The sequence below is a fragment of the Talpa europaea genome (assembly GCF_964194135.1).
Source record: "Talpa europaea genome assembly, chromosome: 12".
In the NCBI taxonomy this organism is placed as follows: Eukaryota; Metazoa; Chordata; class Mammalia; order Eulipotyphla; family Talpidae; genus Talpa; species Talpa europaea.
The window spans coordinates 66,776,296-66,804,107 of record NC_140079.1 but is presented as its reverse complement, the minus strand read 5'-3'; the positions used below and the strand labels follow the sequence as shown (position 1 = coordinate 66,804,107).

The following is a 27,812-nucleotide window of genomic DNA, read 5'->3' as shown; positions in this document are numbered from 1 at the left end:
TAAAAAGTAGCAAGGAAGGGATGGGCCTTGCTCAACTTTGCATCCCAGTATTTTTCCTTGGATACCTGGATTTTTTTGTCGTCCCATTCCTAGGCTTTCCCATGCACTGAAAGCCAGGTCTCAACTTACAGTAATATTTCATTCTCCCTGCCAAAGATAAAGCACCTGGAACTCCCACGACTCAAAATACTAATGTTCCATATATGTGGAATGTCTCTCAGGCACTGTTCTACGCACTTTACACATTTTAACTCAATTTCCTCATATAAATGCCATGGCATCAAGACAGAACCAGACTACCACATTCAAACCTTCTCTCTCAGATAATTAGTTTAGAAAGAATGGCATAGAAGAAATATTCCAGACTTATGTATCATACAGAGCACAATTCAAATTTGGCTCAGCTATTTTTTTTTTTTTTAATAGAGGCATGTTTTATTTGTTTGTTTATACATGCACTGGGTACAGTCAGATGTGTGGGAGGGTGAGAGAATTCACCAGAGCCAGAGCGGGGAGCAGAGCAGGCAGAAGGACCGAAGTACACTACTGAGGGGAGCAGCGGGCGGCAGGAGAGGTCTGCGCGCCATGTGGGACTCTCCTCTGGTGGCCTGGGAGCAGCCGGGGATCGAACCGGCGCCGCGGGCAGCTTCGCAACCCAGCGCTCAACCACTGCGCCACCTGGCTCAGCTATTTAACCTTACACGACCTTCAAGGACTAGTAGTAATGAAGTAGTAATAACAATATCTACCTAGCAGAGCTTGAATGAGGTGCAAAGGAGCCCCCGGGAACAATACTCAGTGCTCAGTTAGGGTTCAGTAATGTCCAGCTCTGTGTGCCAACCAACCAACCAAAGGCAGCCATGAAAGTTACAGAAAAATCACACATTTCAAATGCAGCTATTTTTGTTTTACTCCACCCAGTACTTACAACAAGGGGCAGAGTAGAGACATGAATAGTAGCACATGTTATTTTAATTATAAGTTAATAAAAGTCTACATTAAATGCATTATCTTGCAAAATAATAACCTGAGATAAATAAAAGTTAAATGAATCAATATTTGGCATTTCTAACACTTCCAGGAATTTCAGCCTTATCTAATCCCTTCCCAAATATAAAATTAAAAAATGGCAAAGTATTTACAAAAAGACAGAATGTTGTTAATCAGGTTCACATTCTGAACATCTTCTTTTTCAGTTCCGCTGTTTTCTCATCTATTTTAGCACAACCATCTTCCACTGCCTTTTCAATGCCTTCATGGTACTTCTCCAGAGCAGCCTTCAAGTTTAGAAATATTTCCTAAGTGGAAAATGAAATAGAATGAAAATTATGCAATGCAACAACCTAAACTAAAAATGAGTTACAAGAATTCCAGTTTCATTCCTATTTATTAGTATTTTAAATCCTAAACCATCTATGTGCTTATACACCCATACACACAGTGCCTACTCTTATTAAAAATTAATTTTCAAAGTTGTACAGATCCACCAAAAAATTTGGAATTTTTTGAAGAATAAAACAGAGAATATGACAATGTTAGGATTCCAAGATATTAAGGACATATTTATAAGGAAAAAATTTTCTTTGGTAACTTCACATGTTTACCAGATAAATACCTAGATTACTGTAAACAGCTATAACCTCTGCATTTGACTCTGACCATCAGTTAAAAGATATGTAAATAGGGCCTCCCCTGGTGGCTCAGCGGTTGAGCGCTGGGCTGTGAAGCTGCCCGCAGCCTCTGCAGGGCCTGTTCCTTCCCCCAGCTGCCAGCGAGGGTCCCACAAAAAAAAAAGATATGTAAATAGATTTTATAAGTAATCTATAGGACTGAAAAATACACCAACATCTTTTAGAGTTGTTTTAATAGCTTCATCAGGCCATTCTAGCGTAATAATGTGCTTTCATATAAACCTATATGGATGTGCTAAGAATTAAGAAAAAATAAGAGAACAATTTTTATAGATTGAATAAAAGAAATTAATTAGCCTATATACATTTTCATCTATCTCATATTTATCAAATGTAATTTGATTCTCTTTTATCATTTTTCTCATCTCAAAACTTGATACAAGAAGAAGGGGGTATTATGAAAGGTTCTAGCACTTAAAGATTGAAATAAAAACAGTAGGAGGGAGAAAAAGCAGCAAATGGGTATAATGTTCTCAATTTTAAGTGTGACCCTGCTAAATTTTTCTTGAATTTATAGTTTGGCTATTACTTATCTTTGTTTAAACTTTAGTGTAAATATTATGTAATGTGAACAAACTATATAGATTTGAATTTAGTAGAGTAATGAACTTATAGTTCTATAAAAGAACAACACTATTTCCAGAGACTCTTTCATGAGTGCAAGTCTGAAAACTATTGCTCTAGACTGAGCAGATATAAATAAATAGATGCTTAAGGCTAAACATGTAATCCAAACAAAACAGAAGAGTGTGTTTAGATTTCCAAGATTTAATTAGGTATCAAATTATTACAACTAATAGAGAATATGAATCAATAGGGAAATGTCAAAGATTTTTGAAAGCTTTATATCTTAAATCTTGTAGGAAAACTAAGGTGAATTAGTTAGCTTATAAACACCATTTTGTAAAAACTCAGCACATTCTGCAGCTATAGATCAATTTAACTTCCTATTGTTACAGGGGCATATATTTATTCATACACAAAAGAAAGCTAGGCCCTCCCTGATTGCGCAGGGGTTAAGTCTCAGTGCTATCACTTCTATGGCCTAAGTTCAATCCCCAGCCAGGGAGCTAACCCACATGGTGCAGCAGACCTCTCCTGCCTCACCCGCTGCTCCCCTCAGCAGTGTATTTCAATAGATCTGCCTGTTCTGCTCCTTACTCTGTCTCTGGTGAATCCTCTCACCCCCTGCACCTCTGGCCTATACTCCAGTTCTTGTATGTATAAATAAATAAAATAAATCTTTGAAGAAAAAAAAAAGCTGAATAAATGTGGTAGAAAGTTATTATTCATGATAAACTATTAAAACTATGTATGGCTAAATAAAGATACACAATCTGCAAATATCTAAGCCAACCATTTTAATGGACCCAAAGGAAGAGTTTCCTCTTCCTTCGGGAAGAGGAAATGCTCTCCAGAAGGAATCAAATCCTGCAAGTGTTACAATGAATAAATGAATGAATGAAACCTGAAAGCCCAATTCCAGGGGCACGTTCACAAAAGCAAACCAACACATGAAGTTCTAAGCCAGCACTCACAGGATGTTTCATGGTAACAGATCTCAGCCTTCACAAATGCCATATATTTTAATTCTCAATTAAATCTATAGTCAAATGGAAATTTGTAATATTAATTCATGTATAAATGACAAATAAGTCAGTCTTATTGTGATGGCTTCATTGAAGTTAAACATTTCTAAACTCAAAGTCTTGTTCTCTGGTGTCTGATATAGTGACCACCTTTAGGCAAATCACATGAAGAGCTACACGTCCATCAGCTTCACCACCACTCTTCAAGTGCTCAGCAGTCACAGGTTCTTAGTGGCTACCATACCTGAAGTACACAAAGGTCTTACTCAAAAACTAATGCTGGAGGGCCTCCTTGGTGGCGCAAGGGGTTAAGACACAACCTATAAAGCTATCTGCAACCTCTCTAGCACGAGTTTGATCCCCTGGCCGGCCAGGGAGCAACCCACATGGCACAGCAGACCTCTCCTGACTCACCCGCTGCTCCCCTCAGCAGTGTGCTTCGGTCGATCTGTCTGTTCTGCTCCTTACTCTGTCTCTCGTGGATCCTCTCACCCCCCCCCCCACCTCTGGCCTGTGCCCCAGCTCTTGTATGCATAAAATAAATCTTAAAAAAAAAAAAAACAACTAATGCTGGAAATGGTGATCTAGGCAATTATCTCACTTTTCAAATCAGAGAAATTTAAGATTATACAATATACAGGGAGTTTGACAACCCAGTGTAGCCATTTATCCAACAAGGATGTATTAATTCATCAATCAAATATTATTGGATACTTTTCATAAATAGCACTATAAGCATACAATAGACAATAGATGAACCAATCATGCTTTCTACTCTGAAGGAACACATAATCCAGACCAAACTGGATACTAAGCACTGGAAATATGGCTAGTTCAAATATGGAGCTAAATTTTTAATTTTATGTCACCGTAATTAATTTAAACTTAAATCTAAGTAGCCACATGTTACTAGTAGATGACCCATAAACAGTACAGATCTAGATTATTTGGAATAGACTTAAGTGCTATATGGCACTTGAGAGAGGAGAGAAATCAAAGATATCTAGGAGAAGTAAGAGAACTTAAATATTGGATATGACTAGCTTAGATATGAAATGGTGGAAGTCCAAGAAGGCAGGGACCATCCTTCCCAGTTTACAACTTATTCTGAGAGTCAATGGCTAAGTGAACATAGGAAAACAGGAGCTCCCGCTAAACAAGAAAGTGTAATGATGAAAATGGTGTTGCAGCAGGTTAAATTTGGCAGGATTTAGCATTCAGGGTAGATGTGATGCAGAGAATCTTGTCAAAGAAGAAACTTAGCAAAATTTTATAGTTTTCACCACAATCCACAAGTATTACAAAATTATATGCCAAGAAATATGAATAGAAAGGGGGTCATTATATAGGGAAACCAAATGAGGGATCAGGAAAAATAACAATAGTAACAATAAAAAAACAAAACTAGCAGGCAACCATAAATAAGAGACATTCTGCAAGGGAGGGGGAGGAAAAGGGATCAAAACAGGAGAGAAGAGCACAAGGAACTATGGTGATGGTTCATGGGTGAACTGGTGGTGGGATATTTACGGGGAATACATAATGATGTAAAAGATATGAATTAAAAAAGAAGGGGTAATTATGAACAGTATGGATGAGTTTAAACAGGTTGTAACATTAACTTGGTGACTGTCTGATGTCAGGATGATCTAAAGCAAGTACAAAATTTCAGTTCTCTAATGAAAATGTCTTTGAAGAATTAGAAGACCTATACTAAGAAACTGAGTGAAAGAGAGGAAAGAGATGGGGAAGGGAGAGAGAAATTCGGGGAAAGCAAGAGGAAAAAAAGAGGAGAGATGCTGGAAGATGTAAAATGTAATTTTATAACTCTGTGATAAGCCAGCTCATTGAAAACATCCATCAGGCAGTTAAAGAGTAGAGCTGAGGAGAGTGGTAAAAGGATTTTTTAAATTATCTAAATAAAAGTGGTAATTGAAACTAGAAGAGATGAAATTATCTATGGGAAAGAAAATTTAATAGAAAGGGGCTATGATGATGGTTAGGATCCCACAGAATTACATAAAGAACAATCTGGCAATCTTCACATGTACTTTCATTTTCACGGAGGATGACTGTGAAGTAAGCTAAAGGTAAGTCTTTGATCAAATGTATCTTGATTACACCACAGGTTTTAGGGACCTCCTGAGCTGTTTTGGAACAAATGGCTATCACAGCATAGCATAAAGATATGGTTAGAAGAGCCTAGCAAGTTGAACAACTGTATCTGAAATTTAGACCAGTAGTTCTATAGTAGTAAAGGAAGAAATACAATAAAGCAAAGGGCCTGGGGTCTATTCAATATTGTATCTTGAAGAAAAAGTCATGCTGATCAAGTGTGAGGTGACCCAGCCATGTAAGTAATGAGAACAAAACACAGATTTAAACTGATCTTGACATTTTGAAAACTAGGATGATATAAGTAAAATGAAACCCAAAAGAAAGAATAATAAAATTCTGAATTTAAAGGGCAAAGAAATAGTTGCATTAATATGATGAAAACATTTTAACTTGGCAGAACCACATGTAAAAAAGAAAGGGGTCCTTTAACAGATGTCAAGCTCAAAGCCAAGGGTAAGACACTGCTGCTAAAAACCAAACCCTATTTGACACTTTAGGCCAAGTGCTTTGGGGCTGGTTGTGCCATTATTTGAAAGACGATGTTCAGTATTGAATCCTACACTTTAAGCAGAATAATGGTATGCAGGAAACAGAGGAGAGAGGACAGTAAACAGAATAGTAATGAATCTGAAAATTAAGCTATATAAAGAATGGCTGGAAAACTGGGACTAATTAACCCAAATGAGAAGGCTGAAAGAGCCCATGATCATTATCCTCAAATGCCTGAAGTGTTATTAAGCAGAAGAGGGTATAGATTTGTTCCAGAGAGAAGATCTTGGTTCACTACATTGCAGAAATTGAGTATTTTAAACTCAAAATCAGAAATAACATTTTAACAACTAAAGCTGTCCTAGTAGACATAATGGGTAGTTATGAGCCTATAATATTGAAAACAATGAAGCAGAACATATCAGTGGTTCTTAAAAGCTGTGCTAAAAAATTCAGGTTCATGGGTTCCATTGCTGCTGATTCTAATTCAATATATTTGGGTAGGACTTGTTTTGTGTGCATTTCAATTTCTCATTGAATTCTAGCACAGACAGTTTTTTAGAAATATCTTGTTAGATGAGCCTCCAATTTTAAAATATTTACAGAAAGTATACTATATACTTTCTGTACTATACACTTTTTTACTAAGAAAAAAATGCATGATTGCTGTTGTCGAGTAACTTAAAATGTTATTGGTGAGACATACACGCACAAAACTAATATAAGGCAGGCCCATGTACTGTTTATGACTGATAGATAAAGGACACAGATAGATAAAGGACGCTGACATTAGCAAATGGTTCATTAACCAGTTAGTTAATGTGGGTCTGCCAAGTTAAAATGTTTTCATCATATTAATGCAACTATTTATTTGCCCTTTAAATTCAGAATTGACCACGTGATAATAACGAAACATTTGTTCCTTTGATTTGCTTAAAAAATAGGATTAAATGGGCCTCCCTCGTGGTGCAAGGGGTTAAGCAGTGTACTATGAAGCAATCCGCAGCCTCTGCAGCCTCTGCAGCATGAGTTCGATCCCCGGCCGGCCAGGGAACATCCCACAAGGTGAAGCAGACCTCTCCTGTCTTGCCTGCTGCTCCCCTCAGCAGCGTATTTCGGCCGGTCTGCCTGTTCTGTTCCCCACTCTGTCTCTGGTGAATCCTCTCACCCCCACCCCCCATCACTGGCCTGTACCCCAGCTCTTATATGCATGAATAAATAAATCTTAAAAAAAAAGATTTTGATTATTACTTTGTATTGATTAGTCTTTTTCCTGGTCTCTTATTTAGGTTTTCTAAATTCGTGCTATGAGTGAGACTATCCGGTATTTTTCTTTTTCTTTCTTATTTATTTCGCTGAGCATGATCCCTTCTAGTTCCATACATGTTGCTGCAAACTGCATGTGTTTATCTTTTTTGATTGCTGAGTAATATTCCATTGTGTATATGTACCACATCTTCTTGATCCAGTCATCTATTTTTGGGCATTTTGGTTGTTTCCACATCTTAGCTATTGTAAACAGTGCTGCTATAAACTTAGGCATGCAATAATCAAAATCAATAAGCAACTATAAACCAGAGACACACTGGAGGGGGGGCGGGGGGGGGGAGAAGAGGGAGGGGCAGGCAGAGGAAGCACTAGAGTCAAAATAAGGGGGGGTGCAATTGTATGGGGAATATAACCAAAATGAAAATGCACACATTGTACAAAGATGAAAAATGATGTAAGGATTATATATATAAAATAAAATATTAAAAAAATAAAAGAGATGTGTAAAATAAAAAAATAAAAAATAAAAGTTAATTTATACAAATGGGAAAAAAAAGGATTAAATATCACCTAAGGTCTTTCTTACCGCCATTCTACAGATAAACGGGGAGGGTTGAAGGCTGAGACTTCGGTGAATATTCAGTTAAGGAGCAGGAAAAAGAAAAGTAGTTGGAATGCAGAAAGAAAGGGATCGAAAAAAATCAGTACAGTGTATTGTGTTGGGTAGGAAGGGAATCACAACCATTGTCTTCTTTTTCTTCCATTTTTAAGAGCCTTGAGACAATCCTCACTATAGATATATATATTTACATGGGCTGTGCTAAGAATCTAATCTTTCAGGGGGATAAATAAAACAGGTGAGGGGATTATCTACATTGGCTCATTTAGTATTAGGAGTCTTTGCAAACTGGACATGGATGGTGGAAGGTAGTGACAGCAGTATTCAAATATTTTTGAGGTTATCAAGGGTTTTGGAAATCTTGATTTAAGATGTCAAGATAGACAAGGTTAAGAAGAATGAGTAACGAAAAGAATTTTACATAGTAAAGGGCTGTTTTCAGTGACTTCTGGTAGTCTGAGTCAATCTTGGGGATACAAGCCAAACTTTAGAAGTTAAGGAGAGAATGAGAGGTAAATGTATCAGAAGAGACTATCTATTTGAGACATTGGCAGTTAAGAAAAGGACAGGTAAACATTTTATGTTTGGCACCGAACTGACATTTAGGAAGATTAAAAATTTAGAAGACAATATTCCTGTCCTTATTAAACTTAAGCCTGTTCATAAAACAATAAAATATATACCCTCAAAACCAGCAAAGAATAAAAGTAGTAAGTAATTTTATCTTAATGATAAAGGTATTATTAAAAGTCCCAAAACACAGAGGGACCATCCTAAGCTATTTTGAGGTAACAACTCAGTACACTGATGACATTCTTACCAGGAAAAAATATAGCAACTATTTAAAGGACATTACTTGCAATCATTATCCAAGTCCATTTATCAAAAAAAAACTCAGAACCTCTATAGAACACCAATTCTTGTTGCAAAGCATGATATTCTGCTAGGTGCCGTAAGAGGGAAAGGCAAGTAAGAAAAAGGTATGAAAGAGGAAAAATATGCAAACTATTTGAGGCTAATGGAAAGGTACTATAAATGGAGATAAAAGCAAATGACCTAAAGGATCATTTTCTACTCTGGAGAATTTGCAAAAATTTTTAAAATGAGGGAGACATGAATTTATATTTTATACTTGTGAGATTATCAGAAATTAATTCCTTATGAGCACTTACTCACCTGCGACTTCAGTTTCTCCCTTTCAGCGGCATCTTTTAGTTGTTGAATACCAGATTTAATTTTTTGGATTTCTTGATTAATTGTGGTTACTCGTTCATAGACAACACCTCTTTTCTCTTGAACTTTATTGCAGTCTCTAAAGGAAAAGAGAAATGGTTAAATCATAATTCCTCTTAAGCTTCTAAAAGGGCAAATGTTTAACTCTAATTTTGAATCCAAAGTAATCACCTGTATTTGATTAACAAATCCAAATTCTCTCAAGATATGGATGGGAACCCCAGCATGGTGCCTAACTCATGCCACAGTAGAATGGGCTCTTTTACAAAAGCTATTATTTAAAGGGAGGATTTTAAGTTACATTTCCCCAGTTGTGCTGACTCATGTCCTGTTGACGAGAATGTCAATCAGCACAACTTCTCTAAAAGGCTACAATTATAAAACCCTAAGGTCCTGCCCTTAGTCTTCCTCTTCATGAGGAAGAACAAAAGGAAATCTTTAGATGATCCATAATGCATCTTTTAGAGGCTGAAACAGTGATATTTCATAGACTACCTGGGCCATTCTAAATATACAACCTTAGAATTGTGGGACGCTCTACCACAGCGATGGCTAACAACTATATGGATGCTATCATGCTGCAGACTAACTATACTAAAGATGGACCAGTCAGTGATGCTGATGCTACTCTAGACCACAATGCTAACATGCCCTGAACAAGCAGTAGCACCAGACCCTTTTGCAGAATTATGCAAATTAATTAGAATTGTGACATCTGGAAAAGAAAAAAAATACATGTACCTGAAACATCTCTAAATCTAAACACAAGGTAAAATTCATAATTAAATTATAATTCATAATCAGTTTTACTTATCTAATGGTGGAATACCTTTTTGAAATTACAGTTTTGGAATCCTGGCATATGGGGAGAGATGTATTTGCTTTTCCTAATCACTTTCTAATACATTAAATTGAAAATAAGCTCATACTCAATGACTGTGCGTTTGTACTGCTTGACATCCTCATGCTTCTTATTTATTTTGAATTGTGTTGTGGCCAGTTTCTCTTTCTTCACAATCAACAGTCTTTTGAATGAGCTTTCTTCAGTCTTCAATTTCTTCAATTCTGATTCATCACTCTCAATTTGGTCCTCCAAGTTCAGGCTCTGTGTTTTTTTGAGAAGTATTCAAAGTCAATAAACTAATTAGGATTTACAAAGTAAGATTATTTTCTACAATGAGTGACAGTAAAACACAGTTTAAAAACGAGATAGAGGGGCATCCCTGGTGGCACAAGGGTAAAGTTAAGATGCATCCTATGAAGCTATCTGCAGCCAATGCAGCGCGAGTTCAATGCCAAGGGAGCTACCCACATGGCACAGCGGACCTCTCCTGTCTCCCCCGCTGCTCCTCTCAGCAGTGTATTTCAGCAGATCTGCCAGTTCTGCTCCCCACTCTGTCTCTGGTGGATCCTCTCACCCCCCCACACCTCTGGCCTGTACCCCAGTTCTTGTATCATAAATAAATCTTTAAAAAATAAATAAAAATGAGATAGAACTATTTAAGCTCTGAAAACCCAGCAGAAGAATACAAAGTGAACAAAGATGACAATGGTAAGGCACCAGGGATACAAAAAACCAGGATGCGTGGCAAGGGGTTTCGATCATGTAATTTTACCATCAAAGACTGAAATAAAGATACATATTGATAAAATCAACTACGGCAGCAGGAATAAACAGAAAAGGGTAGACCTAGAAACAATTAAAAGCAGAGGAGCTCAGTTTTTTTTTGTTGTTGACTCCTGATGGCAGTAGGGGAGCATGTTGTTGGGAAAAATACCTCAAGCAATCACCTTCTAGTCCCTTTACCCCTCAAAAAAAAAAAAAAAAAGAAACCTTTTATCAAGTGCCATGTTAATGATGCTGGGGAAAGTCTGGATTTGGATGACAAAAATGAAAAGGATTTTCAAGTTTCTAGTTGAGAAATTTAGTAATGTTGGTGTCAGCTCTTCATCTTCAAGGCAAGGAATATATCATCAACTGCAAATCTCTATAGATCTGAGGTACAGTATTGGGCATTAAGTTGAAATTTTATGCCTACTGATTAAAGATCATTTTCAACTGTTAAAACAAGTTTAAAATTCCATTACTTTTTCCTAAAATATACATAGCAATGTACTGTTATTAATCATCTGAGGGTTAAAATGGGTCTTATTACTGCTATGTCTAAAAAGAAGTGTTTAATTCTTCAACATACATTACCAATCTACCATGGTGTAGAATTATTCTGTTTTTCTTTAGGAAAATAGGAACAAAAAGTAAATCCAAGAACTCCAGTAAACTGCATAATACAGACATAAAAATTCCACACAATACAAACCTCCTTTGAGATACTGGTTAATTTGTCCCTGTTATCTGAGAGTTCCTGTATTTTCTTTTGATATAACTGCACCTCCAGTTGACATGAAGGCAGGCCGTCCACAGAGTCTCGATAGATCTCATACTTTTCCATCACTTCTTGCTTTGAAAGTAAAAAGCACAGAAACCAGTTTAAGTTTCTCCTTTACGCAACTGCAGTAATGTCAATTTGTTTGCTCTTAAATAACTTCTGCACTTAGTATCAAAAGTTTAAGAGTAGAGAACAATTAAGTTTTTAGGTCCATCCAAAGCACAATTACTGACTTGTGTCTAAGCATATGATTATGCTTCTTCATTACCAACTATTCTTGAGCAACGGAAACCTGTCATAATTTTACTAAATGACTCATTGAAGTACTTTCCAAAGGTTATTCATGATGATTTTAAGAGTTTATTCAAAATACTACTGATTACTCCTGTGCAATTGTATTACCAATTATAACCTTCCTATTCATTTGTATAATAACTATGTCACAGCTAATTGTTTTAAAAAGATTGCCTCCTCATCTAAAATTAGAAAATGAACACATTTACCATAATTGTAATATGAAACTTCTTTCCTTTCCCTGTTAACCTACCCCTTCTCACCTTATTAACCAGTTGGATTTTGTCTTTAGCAAAATGTTTAATCATATTGTTGCTCACTTTCTGTTCTCTTTTTAACACTCACGGATACATTCCTTCATCTATCATATTGTGATATGTATTGTAATAAGTGTATTTTACTCTATAGATTTTTTGTTTCCAGGCTTAATGTTTCAAAATCTACCTCAGTCCAAAACTATACAAATGCTCTAAATTTCCAAAATTGTTAAATTTTTAATCTATATAGAATTTTTATAAATGGTGCAAGTTATACACCCAACTCCCCTTTCTTCTCGATGAATAACCCGTTGAACAGGACCTGTTTATTAAATAAACCACTCCTCTTCTAAGCAATCAGATTTATTTCTATTCCTTCGTTCCTGCTCTGGTAATCTTTGTCTATTCCTGTGTGACAATCCTTAATTATCAGGAATGACCAGGGTAACAAATTTAGAACTAAACCAGAATATTTTTTAAATTAACAGTTTCAAAACTTTGTTTTATAAAGGATGCTAAATTGTCCATCCATTTCTACTTTTGTCTTACCCAGCCTCAATTCACCTGCCACCCTAAGCCATAATCTCTTTAAATACAAATCATATCATGTTCCAATATCCCCTTTTAAACTCGTCAATTGTGTACCTTTGCTGTTAAGAAAAAATCCAGCACCTTGAATTACCTGCCAGCTGGCTATTTTCCATTATTTCAAGCCACTTTCTTATGTACCACACATTATTCCTTGCACATACCTTACTCCCTACTACTTCAAAGAATTTGCCTATTGTTCCTTTTGTCTGAAATACTCTTCCATATACAAATTTACTACGAAAACTTCTGTTCATCACTCAGCTGTCAGCATAAATTTGTTTTCTTTTTAAGTTTTCCCCCATACCACCACCCCTTAGATCCACATGTCCCTTTCCCTTCTGTCCCTCTCTTAATCTCAGAGAACTCGAGATGTTTACCGATGCTCACTGGTTTTTGAAAGTGCTTACATTATCAAATTGTCTGCTATGTAAATGTCCAGTATTTGTTTTCATTGTTCGGACTTTGCTGCACATTATTAAAATCCCCATTTTACTGAAAATGGCTGCATTTCATCATTTCTTATGGTTATATAGTACTCCACAGTATGTATATATCACCCCTTCTGTCCCAATCATCAGTCAGTGCACATTTAAGGCTACCTTCATGTCCGAGCCCTTAAAAATAATGCTATTATGGGTCCACCCCTGGTGGCACAGCAGTTGAGCACTGGGCTGTGAAGCTGCCCGCAGCCTCTGCAGCGCCGGTTCGATCCCTGGCCGTCGGCGAGGGTCCCACATGGGAAGCAGACCTCTCCTGCCCCCACGCTGCTCCCACATGGCAAGCAGACCTCTCCTGCCCCCACGCTGCTCCCCTCAGCAGTGTATTTCATCAGTCTGCCTGTTCTGTTCCCTGCTCTGGCCCTGGTGAATTCTCTTGCCCTCCCGGGAGGGAGGGAGGGAGGGAGGGAGGGAGGGAGGAAGGAAGGAAGGAAGGAAGGAAGGAAGGAAGGAAGGAAGGAAGGAAGGAAGGAAGGAAGGAAGGAAGGAAGGAAGCTATTATGAACACTGGAACATACGGGTTTTTGTGTTGATAGTTTCTTGTGTTTGGATATATGCCCAGGAGTGGGATTGCTGGGTTGCATGGTATTTCCATTTTCAATTTCTTAAGGTAAATCCAGATTTTCTATATGGTTTCACAAGTTTACATTCCTGCCAATGTCATGGGGTTCCTTCTATTCATCACTCAGATGTCAGTAAGATTTTTTTCTACTTCCACCCCTGATTTCTACAAACTTAGTACCCCTCCTTACATTATTTGAAAGTACCCCAAACAATTTTTTGTTTGTTTCTCTTTTGGTTGCTTTTTAAAAAAATAGACTGTTTTTTGGAGGAGTTTTAGGATCACAACAAAATTTAACAGAAGGATTTCCCAAATACTTCCTGCTCCCACACATGCACACCCCATATTTTTACACAGAACATATTATATTTGAAATTATATAACTGATTGTAAAACTGTTTAATACTTTTCTCCCTTGTAACAAAGTAAGTTTCAGGAGGACAAGAAATTTATTTTGATTATCCAGGGTAAAACCTCAAAAATTTATTGCATAATTGAACAAATATCTTAAAATTATACTTATTTTCTCTATAACCACTTCAGAGGAGAGCTACAAATTACAAACAAGGGCAGAAAGCTTTAAGGGAATAGAAAGAAAGATAATCAGGAAATTAGAAAATCAACAAATGAATGAATAAGAGTTGCCTAAAAGACAGAAAGATAAAAAGCAATAAAAATTTAAAAACTCACCCTGGAATTTTTAAGCTTCTGAACTGTATCTTTCATTTTTTCTTTATAATTCTTTACCTTCTCTGGAGAATCTACAATTTTTGTTTTCAAATTCTCTTGTACTTCTTTCAAAGAAACCACTGACAATTTTAGTTCATTCTGTTGAAAAAATATTTTTATATTTAGATATGATAAGAAAATTGATAATTTAACATGACAATGATAAAAAAGAATAAAGAAATTTGTCCATGTTTGTTGCAGTGGGGGTAATATTAAATCACAGCCACATTACTCCCCCACCAAATCGCTCACATCAGTCTATAGGCAAGTAAGCTTCTCAGCACAATATACAAGGTCCTTATTATTCTTATTCTCCCCTCCAGTCCCACTTTCCACCTTTACTTGTTTTACCTGACAATCTGGTAATACTGGTCTGTTTCCCTTAAAATGAAAAAACATTGGGCTTCCCTCATAGCACAAGGGGATTAAGCACCGTAGTATGAAGCAATCCACAGCCTCTGTAGCACAAGTTCGATCCCGACCGGCCAGGGAGAAACCCATATGGCGCAGCAAAACTCTCCTGCCTCTCCTGTCTCACCCACTGCTCCCCTCAGCAGTGCATTTCAGTCAGTCTGCCTGTTCTGTTCCCCGCTCTGTCTCTGGTGAATCCTCTCACCCCCGGCATCTCTGGCCGGTACCCTAGCTCTTGTAAGCATAAAAATAAATAAATCTTTAAAAAAAAATTTAAAACATTAACTTTTTTCAATTTAAATATTATAGATGACTACTGTTTTTTAAAAAATATGAAAATAGAACTATATGATGAAAATCACCTGAAAGCTCACCACATCATATATCAATCACATTTTTCTGTGCAAATTTCCTATATATGTGTGGTTTTAAGAAAACATTTGATTATAATAATACAGACAGTTAAAATACTATCCCATACATGTTGAACCCCTAAATGCTAGTAATATGAAAAGACACTTACCAAACGCTTGGTTTTCTCTGAAATATCTGACTTCTTTTGGGAATTTCCCTCTTGCAGCACTATCTAAAGTTAAAAAAGCAAACTGCTTTCTGGTGATCCAAAACAGATTTACATTTAGCCCCTCCATATTTTCTATTAAAGGTAAGACAGAAATAGACTAGAGTAGATATTCCCACGCTTTCTCTGTCCACAATGCCCCTAGGCCAAAAGTATCTATCAGCTCCTTTTTAAGTTGTTAAATCCAAAAAAATGCACAACAACTTAGTAGCTCTTTGAAAAAGTAAAATAATTGAAAGAAAAAAATACTTTAATTTCTTTTCTTAAATAAGCACAACTACCTCCTAATTGGATGTGTGTACCTATTGGGCACTGCACAAATCCATAGACCTTGTAATCAGATTAGACAGATATTCTCATTTTCTGATTTTCAGTTTTAATTTGGCATAGCAAAAGACAAGATGCCAAGTTCACAAAGATACAAAAGGATGGGATGTAAGTTGCTGTTGAAACTATGAAGCACATTGAGCCCTCATCAGTATATGCAGTGCATACCAGATGCTGAATATCATTGTTTTCCTAGAAAATTTAAAATCTCCTGAGGGTTTTCTACAGTCTCCAGGGTGTCTCAGTGCAGTACAGGAAGAGCAGAAGTCGACATAGGAAAATTCTAACAAATTGTAATCAACAAGACAACATGTAACTTTTGTAACTTTTATAACATGGATAATCATGGTTTAACATGCTTGATAGAAGCATAGACTGATTATAAGGGGCACAAATGGGCACAGCAATGTACCTTATTTCTTCAGTAACTGAATGCAATATGTTTTTATCCCTTCCACATCCACAGTTTTTAAATTTTAAGGTATTTAACAGTACCGTTTTTTGACGAAACTCTTGATTCAGTGATTGTTGCAGCTCCTGAATATCATCCGAAAGCTGCTTGAACTCTGCTTGCTCTTCAACTGGAACAGAACTAACATAGTAAAATATATTACAATAACATATAGAGTTCTTATCTTTGAAAGGTCAAATAAATGAAAAAACAATCTGTCTTCAGGTTCCTGAATTACCATGTTTCCATATGATAGAGATTTAAAATAGGCTGCCCTCTACTACACAGAGAAAATAAAAATCAGATAAACTCCTCCAATTTCCTACCACCAAGTCAATGCATAGACTCAACACAGACGCCCATCCTTCCCAACTCACAGCTCATCAGACAAACAAGCAACTCCCCTTCCTATGCTGATTTCTTTACCTCTATTTTAATACTCATCTCTTCACCTATTATTATTCACTACTTTTGCTCTATTACTCCTTCCTAACAGTACTTACACATGTCAAATCTCTTCCTTATGAATGTCTCAACTTTACTTTTAGAAATATGGTATAGAATTGTCATTTTAATTTTCATTTCCTGACTGCTAGTGTGCTTGACAATATTTACAAGTTTTTAATTAGTTACTTGCATTCACTCTTCTATAAATCCCCAGTTTTGGCCTAAGTTTCTAGTATCTTTTTTCCTATCGGTTGTAGCAGTCTTTGTTTATTAGGAAAATACATGTACTCTGTAATTAGAGACAGTTATGCTTTGCTGCATATGTTGCAATATTCTTTCCCAGTATGTCATTTATATTTTGACTTGTTTATGCTAAATTTGCCAAGTTAAATTTTAATGTCTGTTTTCTACTCCCAATCTTTCCAACTTATTGCTGTCTCTAAAGGCAATTTATACCACAGCTGGTTAGAAAAGCTCTCACCTGAAATAGATAAGCTCAAGATCATCAATAAATTAACGGGGATAAAAAAATTCTTCTGTTAAAAATTATATACATAAGGCCAAGAAATCATAACACTTAACTGACTCTTTCTACTATCCAACCTATGAGTCAGAACAAAACAAAACAAGCCTCTACTGAAGGAGTAAACATTTTAACAGAATTAACTGATTTGAAGAAAGAGTCCAGTCAGCTATGCTCACCTGTGTAAGATAAATATTCCCAAACACAATTTAGGAGTGTAAATGAGTGGCTTTATACAACTCAGGCTAATGTACTAACAAAAAAGAAGTGAAAGGATGTATTATACACAAAGAGTTCAAAAGAAGAAAAACTAGTTTTTCTTTTCTAGAAAATACATAATACACTGCTTTTTAGTAAGGAACATAAAAGAGACTTGTAGTGTACTGTGAGTTTGAAAAATACTACTTAAAAGTGTTGCATTCTGAAATTGCATTTATTTTATTTGTAAATCTACTTACTCAAGTCTTTCCAACTTCATTAATGCCTCCTGATGTGCGGTATTTAACTGCTGCATTTTGTCCACAGAAGATTTCTAAAGCAATTTTAATAATTTCATATTAGTGCTTTTCAACCTAAACAGTGACTTTTTAAAAAAAGTCTACGAGACAGATTATTAAATGCTTACTCATAGGAATTTATGACAAACAGAACTGGGAATTTCTTTACTTATTCAACAAATACTGTGTTCTTTCCATAGCTAGGCATATGGAAGGTGTCAGAATAAACCAAGATGACTAACTTATGGTTCCTAGGCTTACATAGCCCAGTTTCCTTGAAGACTCAGATACAAGAAAATAAACTATAAAAATGAAAAGAAGATAGCTATCCTATTATAGAATACATTGCCCTAAGATTTGGGCATATACTTGGGAAATAAATAACACACACAAAAAAACTACAAAACAACTTGTACTAAATATAAAGAGAATAAAGTAGAGTGATATCCAATCCAACTTGGGTAATGACTGGGGAGGAAGATTACAGAAGGCTTAATAGAAATGATAGATGCCATCTGAGCTGTGTTTTACAATATAAGGAGAAATTAGCTAAGCAAAATTGTGTTTATATGTGTTGGCAGATAAATATGTGAGCTTTGGAGAGTGATGTTTAAGAGATAAGTTTAGCATGACTTGTGCAAGAATTTATCTGTATAGCTCAGTGTAGCTAGAATTTAAGTTCACAATGTGTGGTGTTACACTGGTACTTTTCTGAGAATATGGCACCATACATTGGACAAATGGGGACAAATCACACTGATGACCTATAATCTTCCCAAATTCTTCGAAATATTCATGAGACTAGTTTCTATCTGCTAATATGGTTTACTTGGGTTGAATTTTATAATGTAATGCTGGGCAAACAACAAACAAAATGAAACAGTCCAATTAGGTCATTATTTAGACAATAAATGTAAATTAAATTATCTCAATTATTTAAAATACACTATGTACACTTTGAGGAAAAGAAATGTGGCTATATCTGCTCTTCCATTACATTTCTTAATATAGGAAAAGGAGCCTAAATTAAAAGATTAAAACCCAGCCTTCCCCTTTAATTGCTAAATATCAAAGAAAATCTTTATCCTGAGATATACTTTCTAGTAACTAAAATCTACAACTTCATATAAATATAAAAATGACTGTAATAACCATACAATAATAGACATCCATGACAATTTCAAAACAGGTTAATAGTTCATAAATAATGTTACTAATCTGGTGTGTAACCCCAAAATATTTTTAAATCTTACATATTGCCAAAGAAACTCCATATATGTCTCACGGCATGCTTCTCTGAAGTGAATAAAGTTGATAATACCACTTAAAAACCGACTTGTCCGTTTGGCTTCTACAATAGAAAGCAAGACTCTTTAAACAAATCTTTGAAATAAAACATAAAAATGAAACTTCACCCTCTCCTATCATGCTCTACTATATGAAATAAAAGTACATATAGTCTACAATAAACTGACACGCAGAAAATCTGCTGTAACTTACGATTAGAATTAGAATAATTCTGAATAGAAGATCAGTGTAATTGTCTAAAACAGATTTTTGTATTAATAACAAAAAGGCAATCCACTTTTGATCATGAGAGATTAATAGGCAACAAACGTATGCCCTTAAACAACTAGAAAGACAACAATTATGAAGCAGCAAATTTTAGACACCTGACAATACATAATATATGATAGCAATCCCCAAAAGAAATGAGGTGATCCCCTGATTGCACTTGCCCTTGCTTAGAGTTTTCGGTTTGTACCCCAGGGAAGGAGAACAAAAGCAGAACACAGAGGCTTTGATAAGTTATGAAAATAGAGTTTAGAGTTGGAAAGGTCAAAGAAAGTAGAATTTTTAGAGTAAAGAGAAAATTTATGAATTTTAGTTGCTTTGGCCTCTCCAAACTAAACTTGATCTTCGTGACTCAGACTTAATAAATACATTCCATTTGTTCACAAGGGTACAGGAAAGTATCACTTATTATTTTTTTTAAGAATATATTTATTTTTAAAGATTTTATTTATTTATTTTTGAATAGAAAAATTGGGGTGTGGGCCAGAGGTTGGGGGGTGAGAGGATTCACCAGAGACACTGTGGGGAGGAGAACAGGCAGATCTACTTAAATACATAGCTAAGGGAAGCAGTGCGCAAAACAGGAGATGTCTGCTGTGCCATGTGGATTAGCTCATGGGCTGGGAATCAAACTCAGGCAACTCAGGCCTTCATAGTGGGCCAAAGCAGTGGAAGCACTGAGACTTAATTCCTAGGCCACCAGGGAGGCCCAAGTATCACTTTTTAAAAGACTCAAATCAAACTTTTACAATTGTGGGAGAGGGATCAAAACAGGGGAATGAAGAGCACAAGGGACTACACCTTGGAGGAGAAAGTAAACATTGTATAAAATGAACAATGATTTAAAATATATATACATAAAAATTATATAAAAATAAAATAAAATACAAAATAATAAAATCCTCTAATTTAAAAAAAAAAAAAAAAAACCTTTTACAATTGTAAAGTAAAATACCTGGGACCAAAAACTAACAGCAGATTAGACATAGAGACAAAAGTGCTTGGGAAATTCAAGACATAAAATCAAAACCATTTTAAATGATGGCCAGAGATAAAAAAACAAATAGACATCTCTGAATTGAAGGAGTGTCAAGCAGTGTAGTAAATGTGTAATTGGAGACTTAAAGAAGTGTGGAAAAAAAACTTTTATGAAATAATGGAATATTTTCCAAATTTGATAGAAACTATAAACATATCCAAGGAAGTGAGCAAATCTAAGCAGAAGAAAAACAAGGGAAAAGAAAATCTCCAAAAAGCACATTATAATCAATTGCTGAAAACTTGTGATAAAAGCAGAATCTTATAAGCAACAGAGATAGCAAGAGAAACAAGAGAAAATGACTCCAGGCTGAGTAAGCAGTGGTTTGGGTTACTAACTTTTATGTAGGGTCGGGTGATGGTGCCTTGGGTGCAAAAGGACAGAGGGAATAGGAGTAAGATTCCTACAAGATGTGGGACTTTAAAAAGACTGCATTCTTAGAGAAAAGGTATATTAAGAAAAGAAAAAGCACTCATACCAATGGAGAGAAATAACAAAGCTGTTAGTGTCCCTTAACCTTGTTTCTGATGAGAAAACAAAACTCTCTGAAAATTCTAAACCTACCCCTACATGGAATTTTAGTTTGATTTAAACTACACGTGGTTCAAGAACTATCAAAATTAAAAACTAAAAAGGGGGTTTAGCCAATGATAACCCTGATATAACTGTCAAAACCAAAAAGTATCCCCGGAGTGATGTGGTTTCAACCCCAGAATCAAGACGACCACATAGGACTGCCCTGCTGAAGGTGAGTTTAAATGTGGGTACTCACATGTACACAGGGATGCACACACGGAAGAAACAATCTAGACTGTGGGATGCAGCTAAATCAGCGCTAAAGGAAAACTTATAGCACTGAATACCTATAGGAAAGAACTCAAACTAGCGGCCTCAGTTTCTACCTTAAAGTTATTAACAGAAAGTAAAAGCGCAAACCCAAAGTGAGCACAAGAAAAAAAGGAATATCAGTAAGCACAGAAACCAATAAAATAGAAACCAGAACCAAAATATAGAAAAATTAACAAAACAAAAAGCTGGCTCTTTGAAAAGATCAACAGAATCAATAAACTTCTAATTAGACTAATCAGGGAGAAGTAAAAATGAAGAAACAAATTACTAATGTCAGAATGAAAGAGAGGTCATAACTACTGAGCCCAGAGACTTAAAATGATACAGGAAAATTATGAAAAACTTTGTAATAAATTTGTCAACTTAAATGAAATGGATAAAATTCCCTTAAAAACCTAAACTACCGAAGCTAACATAGGAGCAATAGCAAAAGAAAATCTTCAGTTCCAGATGGATTCACTGGTGAATTCTATGAAACATTTAAGGAAAAAATAATACAAATTTTACAAAAATTATTCCTGAAATTGAAAGGAGTTCTTTCCAAACTCATCCAATGAGGCCAACAATACCATGATATCCAAATCAGTGACTCTGGTGCATTACCAGAAAATCACAGCCCAACATCCCTCATGAATAATGACATAAAAACACTTAACAAAGTATCAGCACATCAAATTCAGCAATGAATTGAAAATATAACATGTCATAAACGAATTGGGTTCATCCTGAATACAATGCTGGTTTATCATTCAAAAGTCAAACAATCTATTTCACTAGATTAAAAAAAAATGCACCATGATTTTTACATTAGTTGCAAAAAAGCATTTAAAAAAATTCAACACCCATTTATGATACACACGAGGAAGAGAAGTTGCTTACCCTGATAAAACACATCTAAGAAATCATAAAACTAACATCAAGCTTAGTAACAAAAGACAAATATTTTCCCCTTAAGATCAGAAACAAGGTAATAATGCCAGCTCTAGCCATGTCAATTCAACAAATACTAGAAATCCAAGCAGTGCAAAAAGCAAAAGAAATATACCATATATAGATTGGAGAAGTAAAACTGTCTTTATTCTCAGAAATTATGGCCATCAATAACTTGTAGAAAATCCCATGTCAACAACAAAAAAGTAGATCACAAAGAGGATAATAAATTTTTAAAGAGCAAACCAAATCCCTTGCAACAAAAAATATTATATAAATTTATGTGTATCAAATAGTCAAATGAGTTAAAGGATAATTAAATGCAGTTAAGAGAAATTTACATTCTAACACATCACGACTTGCTATTTGTGAAAAATCTTTGAAAAATTGAAAGACTGAAAAATCTTTTCTTTGGTAAAAGGTAATTGTTACTTGCTAAAATTAGTATCATGACTCCTCTGAATAACATCACAGCTTATATAGTATTCGTATTCACAGCCTCAAATTTACAGAGTATTTTGCAAAATGAAAAAAGTTACAAATAATGAGAAAAACTGGATCTACAAAAGAAAAAAATTTCAATAATAAGATATAAAAATTCATCCTCAAGAATAGGATACATGTTCTAAAGTCAATTTCCTGTATTTCTTTTTTCACATCTACAGATGGAAGGGTAAAATTTTACACTGAAGCCAGATATTAAAAATTGTTTTAAATTCCCACTTACTTGGATATAGAATATCAGCAATCTCAAAGTCATTCACCCGACATACAGGCATGAACGAGTCCCTGGAAGATGGAGTGGAGAAAGCATATTAAAAATACATTGTAAACTATATACTAAGTTATAGGATAGAAGCATCTTAATTTCAAAAACAAGATTACTGGATATGTTTCTTAATGTCAAAGGATCAAGTCAGAAGTCTACTATAATGTGTGATTATCTAGCACTGAAATCTTTTTCTGTATATTACTCAGGTATCTATGCAACACCAAGGCACAGTTATACATTCTAATAGACAACAAACACTCTTGGAGGCACTAGGACTCTTTAAGAATTCAAAACTCACCCAAAAATTTAGATTCAAAACATCTTAAAACTTCAATTGAAAATACCAGAGGGAGGAAGCTCTACTAGTGGACATATATAATTTTTAATGTATATGGGATAGAGTGAAGAGAGAAATGGTACATTCCTTCCCAGTGAAAACCGTATTTGAATAAAATATAATGTGCAAATATGAATGCAGACTAAGAAAACAAAACCACTTTTTACTCACAGATGAATAAATAGATTGCTGACTGGTAAGAAGCCTTCCATAATGTGTGGATACATGACTTCAGAGTTCACTGGAAGCTAAATGTAACAAATCACAAAATCTACATTACACATTGATTAGAAAAGTAAGAAAATCTTCAATCTCAAGACACCTTCTTAATCATAGATTAAGCAAAATATAGTCACTTACTATCATTAAATAAAAAAAAAAAACCTTAGCAAGCAATACAGATCTAACACAAAAATAGCTGTCATCAATATTAATGTGAGGTTCAGAGTAGATGAGCAACAGTTTTTAAATGATTAGTACCTATTAAATATCAGGAATTTGTGTTAAGCATTTTACATATATTCTCTTTTAATTATTTAACAACTCTAGTGTGTTATCCCTACTTTACAGAGAAAGAAACTAAATCCTAACAAGGTTTCATAGCATGTAAGAACAATCTTTGATTTTTAAACAATATGCAATTATATTGATGATATTCTAAAGATACATTTTCAGTACATCTTCAGACAATTCCATGATGATTTAACAACAAAAGATCATGAAAAATGATCTTTCCTTCCAGAAATTTCAAATTTACTAGTAGCTCAATTATTTTCAATCTCAGTGCCTATCTTCTCTCAAATTTGGGAGTCTTTTCTGAGAAGAAAACAGTTACTTATTTTTATTATAGTCTGAAGACAAACCTATAAAACTGAATAGATGCATAAAATCAATATTTTGTGTCACTTAACTCTTTTACTATAGTTTTGATCTTACTAATGCTACCAGTAAACCATTATTATGCTTAAATTTCTTTGCAGTGACATTAGTTTTCTATAAGTCTTTGATTTTGTTAAAAATAAAGTAGGAACTTTATATCTTGAAAATAGTATGTAATATGAACAGGGAAAATGCAGCAAAAGAACATAATTTTGCCTCATCTTAAACCTACCATGTAAAAGTGTTCCAGTCGAATTCCATAGACCATTTGTAAGGCTCTCATGTAGATCATGTGCAAGACTTCAGGCTACAAGAGAAAATCAATTTTTAATACTCTGATGCATGTATCACTCTCATCATTACTGTCCAATCTTGTAGCTGATGAATGCAAAAGAAGGAAATATTCACAAAATTACTCTTGAATTAGTTCTTAATTTTTCCAAATTTTTACACAACTAATGATACCAGTTTGTTCATATGCAATAATGGTCGATAAAATCAGTTGCTTAAGATCATATACCGAATGAGAGTATATATATCCAAATCCAATCCAAGCAATCCATTCACATTAAAGAATGGAAAAGAGTTATTTGACTTTCAAAACAGGTTGTCAGGTATGTGGCCAAAATAATGGCATATTGAGGGTGCACATTTTTTTTGAGGGTGCACATTTTTTAAAAGACAATGGGAAACTTTGTTTGATGCTTTTGATGTTAATGTTCCCTAGATGTTAAAGTTCAGTGATATGGGGGAATAATTTAATAAGATAATATGGGATTTTTAAAAATTGTATCTCTTAAGTAAGCAATACCAAACATTGACCTGCAGAACCTGTTTTGATTCACAAACAAGTTCACTTATTCTGAGATTATTCCTTCCATTTTAAGGAAATAAAGGGGCACAGGGATAAAAAAGTTTGAGTTGTACAACATTAAAGTAGATTTTATTATGTATGCTTCAAGAGCAATACAAGAAACTGAACGGAGACTTTGGGATTTTCTATGACACATAAATAGTTCATTTTTGCATTTAATAACTAAAGAAATAAAAAAAAAAAAAACAATGCCTGTCAAAACAAGTCAATTCCCCCTAGGGGCATAATGCAAGAAAATTAATCTGCAGGCTTCCAAAGAAAATTGTTTCTAAGCACTTTTTGTGGTTGGAAACCACTTGGAATGAGTTCTTTTAAGCCCTACCAATAACTGATAACCTCAGACGGCCACTCCATATTAATAAAAAATTTAATATACTTTAATGTCTATGGTTTAAAATCCATACATTATTAGTTTAAGAAAACAATCACATTAAAGAGTTGAATTCCTAAAGGAAATGCAGAAGTTGCCCACATATAAACTTAATGTTATTTTAAAATTACACTAAGTGAGAGATTTTTCTCTAGATTAAATCGATTGGTCTACATCAAAAAATACATTCCCTTTTCCCCATACTCTACACCTAATAGCTTACTTTGTTTTCAGTACCATCATCCACCTGCAAGCACAAACACTTTTTACCTTTGGATTTGGATAAAGATCATTCTTGGAGAGGTTTTTACCATCGGCTCCTGTTAAGATTTTGTTGCGAATATGAACCACAATCTCAGCTACATTATATCTGGGGAAAGACAGGGTTTCCATCTTGGAGTCTCCTGCTAATCTGAAGGAAGAAAAATACAAAGATCAGAAACATGGCACAAATGGCAGACCACATTATCTGGAAGCTGATAAATATAAGGACAAAATTCATAAACAAAAACTAAACAATTCATGTTAGTGCCAGCTACTATCAAACAACCTTGTAGGATAACACAAACAGAGATATCAATATATATCCTAAATAGAGATATCAATATACATCCTAAAATATTGTAGCTTTCATTCTAAAGTAACAAAGTCATTCTCTGATTGTTGTTACTTTTCTACAGAAAAGATGACTTTGGTTGAATAAACACAAGAGAAACCATATTATCTTTTTTAAATTGGAGGTATGGGTGGGGGGAGAGGTCTTGGGTTCAACAAGAATAGATCCTGAGGATTAATCATCAAGGCAAGATAAACAGGTAATACGATCAATAGCAGTTACACATAAAAAAAATGGCAAAATAGGCTGACAGTAAAACCACTCCGATTTGACATCCTATTCAAAGTACACATAGTAAGATCACCAGCAATATTTAAAAGGCAAGTAGAAAGATTGAGAGAAAAAAGAATAGAATACTATAGTCAGCAGGAACTCCAATCACCAGTGAGAACTTTAAAAAAAAATACACTTCCTACAATGTCTTCAAATAGTGAGATATTCCCACCTATGTTGCTGTACATCAGAAGTCCGCACAATTATGCCCCCCAGAGAACATGTGGCAGTGTTTAGAGACCTTTTTGCTTGTCAGACTTAGAGTAGGGGTGCTGCTGGCATCTAGTGGGTAGAGGTCCAGGGTGCTGTTAAACATCCTGTGTAGGACAGTCCCTCACAGCAAAGAATTATTTAGTACAAAATGTCAATGCACCACAGTAGTGCACTCAACTCTTCTATATTTGCCACAGCGTGTTGTGATTATATTTATAAAATTCTGGCACTACATAGTGAGCACCCAGTGAGCTAAAACCTTTTCACTCTCTTCCTATCAAGTTGTGCCTAGCGGAACAGCACTAGCTATAGCAGAAGGAGAGCAGCTTTAGCAGAAGGAGAGCAGCATCAGCAGCCCCACCTCAGTCACTCAATATATATAGTCAATTTTTGCAAATAAACTGAAATGATCCCCCGTTTTGGAAATTTACTTAGGCTCCTAATATTTATTAGACTATTAAGATTAACAAGAAACCTTGGCAACTTGCCTTATGCCTGAAAAATGTAGGAAGTAATTCTAAAAATAATTAACAAATACCTTCACAGTTCTGCTTGAATACCTGCAAGCATCACAGTACTTACTAACTCACAAGGCAACTATTTTCCACTTCAGCATGACTCTAATAATTACGTATCTCTTCCTCATATTGTGAAGAAATCTGTTGTAACTTTTACCTACACATACTATTTCTAATCACTGCAACTATTTAAAATATATTCATCTGTGCTCGCTTCGGCAGCACATATACTAAAATATATTCATCTGTTTACTATTTACATGACAGCCCTTTCTAAAATGTGGAGAGTAATGATGTCTCTGCCAACCCCTCTCTTTAAGTAGAATTTGAGTCACTCCTTATCTGACCTTGTTTTAGAACTTTTGTAGTCTACTCATTTTCTCCTAAAACTATTTTGTCAATGTCTTTTTAAAATGTAATGCATTCTCCTAGGGCAGAGCTATAATCCAGTGGGCAGTGGCCTCTGCTGCTCAACTGGTCTACAACTGCAGCACTTACTGACATATATATCTCAAACTGAAACTTCCAGGATTTCTTCAATCCAACCAGGACTTCTACATATTCTTACAGTTATTTGAAGTTTAAGCAAGGATTTGCTTTTCTTATTATTAACTTCTGCAATTCCAGGTTTTCATTCTACAGTCAGCATCTTCTTGAACTCAGGTTCCAATGCCCCATATTTTAAATGCATTTTTTTCAACACAAATACACATTCTATATTTCCATCTAAGTCATAGTTTTTAAAATCACTGCTGAAAATACTTAAACAAAGAAAGAACACAGAAAAAGGCACTTTCTCAAAACAAGCCACAGTTTGGATCAGAGTGTCAAAATAAAGAAATGTGAAGGATAGTCATAATTATCATCACAATACTTTTCTTTTTGTGTGTCTTTATATAGCCCTCAATGCATCATGTAACATCAAATACTTAAATTACTATCTCTACCCACCAAGTCAAATTAAAAGTTTTCTTCTTGGTTTCTAAAACTCCCACAATTTAATAAT

The 27,812-nt window shown here is 35.0% G+C and overlaps 1 protein-coding gene across 1 annotated transcript; it reads right to left on the bottom strand.

Moving 5' to 3' along the window:
* Window positions 1-1,169: 1,169 nt before the first annotated feature.
* Window positions 1,170-25,579, bottom strand: NUF2 (NUF2 component of NDC80 kinetochore complex; the record flags this gene model as incomplete). Its single annotated transcript, XM_084249595.1, has 13 exons — window positions 1,170-1,298; window positions 8,952-9,087; window positions 9,938-10,113; window positions 11,327-11,467; window positions 14,287-14,424; window positions 15,260-15,322; window positions 16,139-16,235; window positions 17,523-17,596; window positions 18,815-18,912; window positions 22,682-22,743; window positions 23,235-23,311; window positions 24,175-24,249; window positions 25,457-25,579. 13 exons carry the CDS (start codon window positions 25,577-25,579, stop codon window positions 1,170-1,172), a joined length of 1,389 nt encoding a protein of 462 aa, XP_084105721.1.
* Between the last annotated feature and the right edge of the window lie 2,233 nt (window positions 25,580-27,812).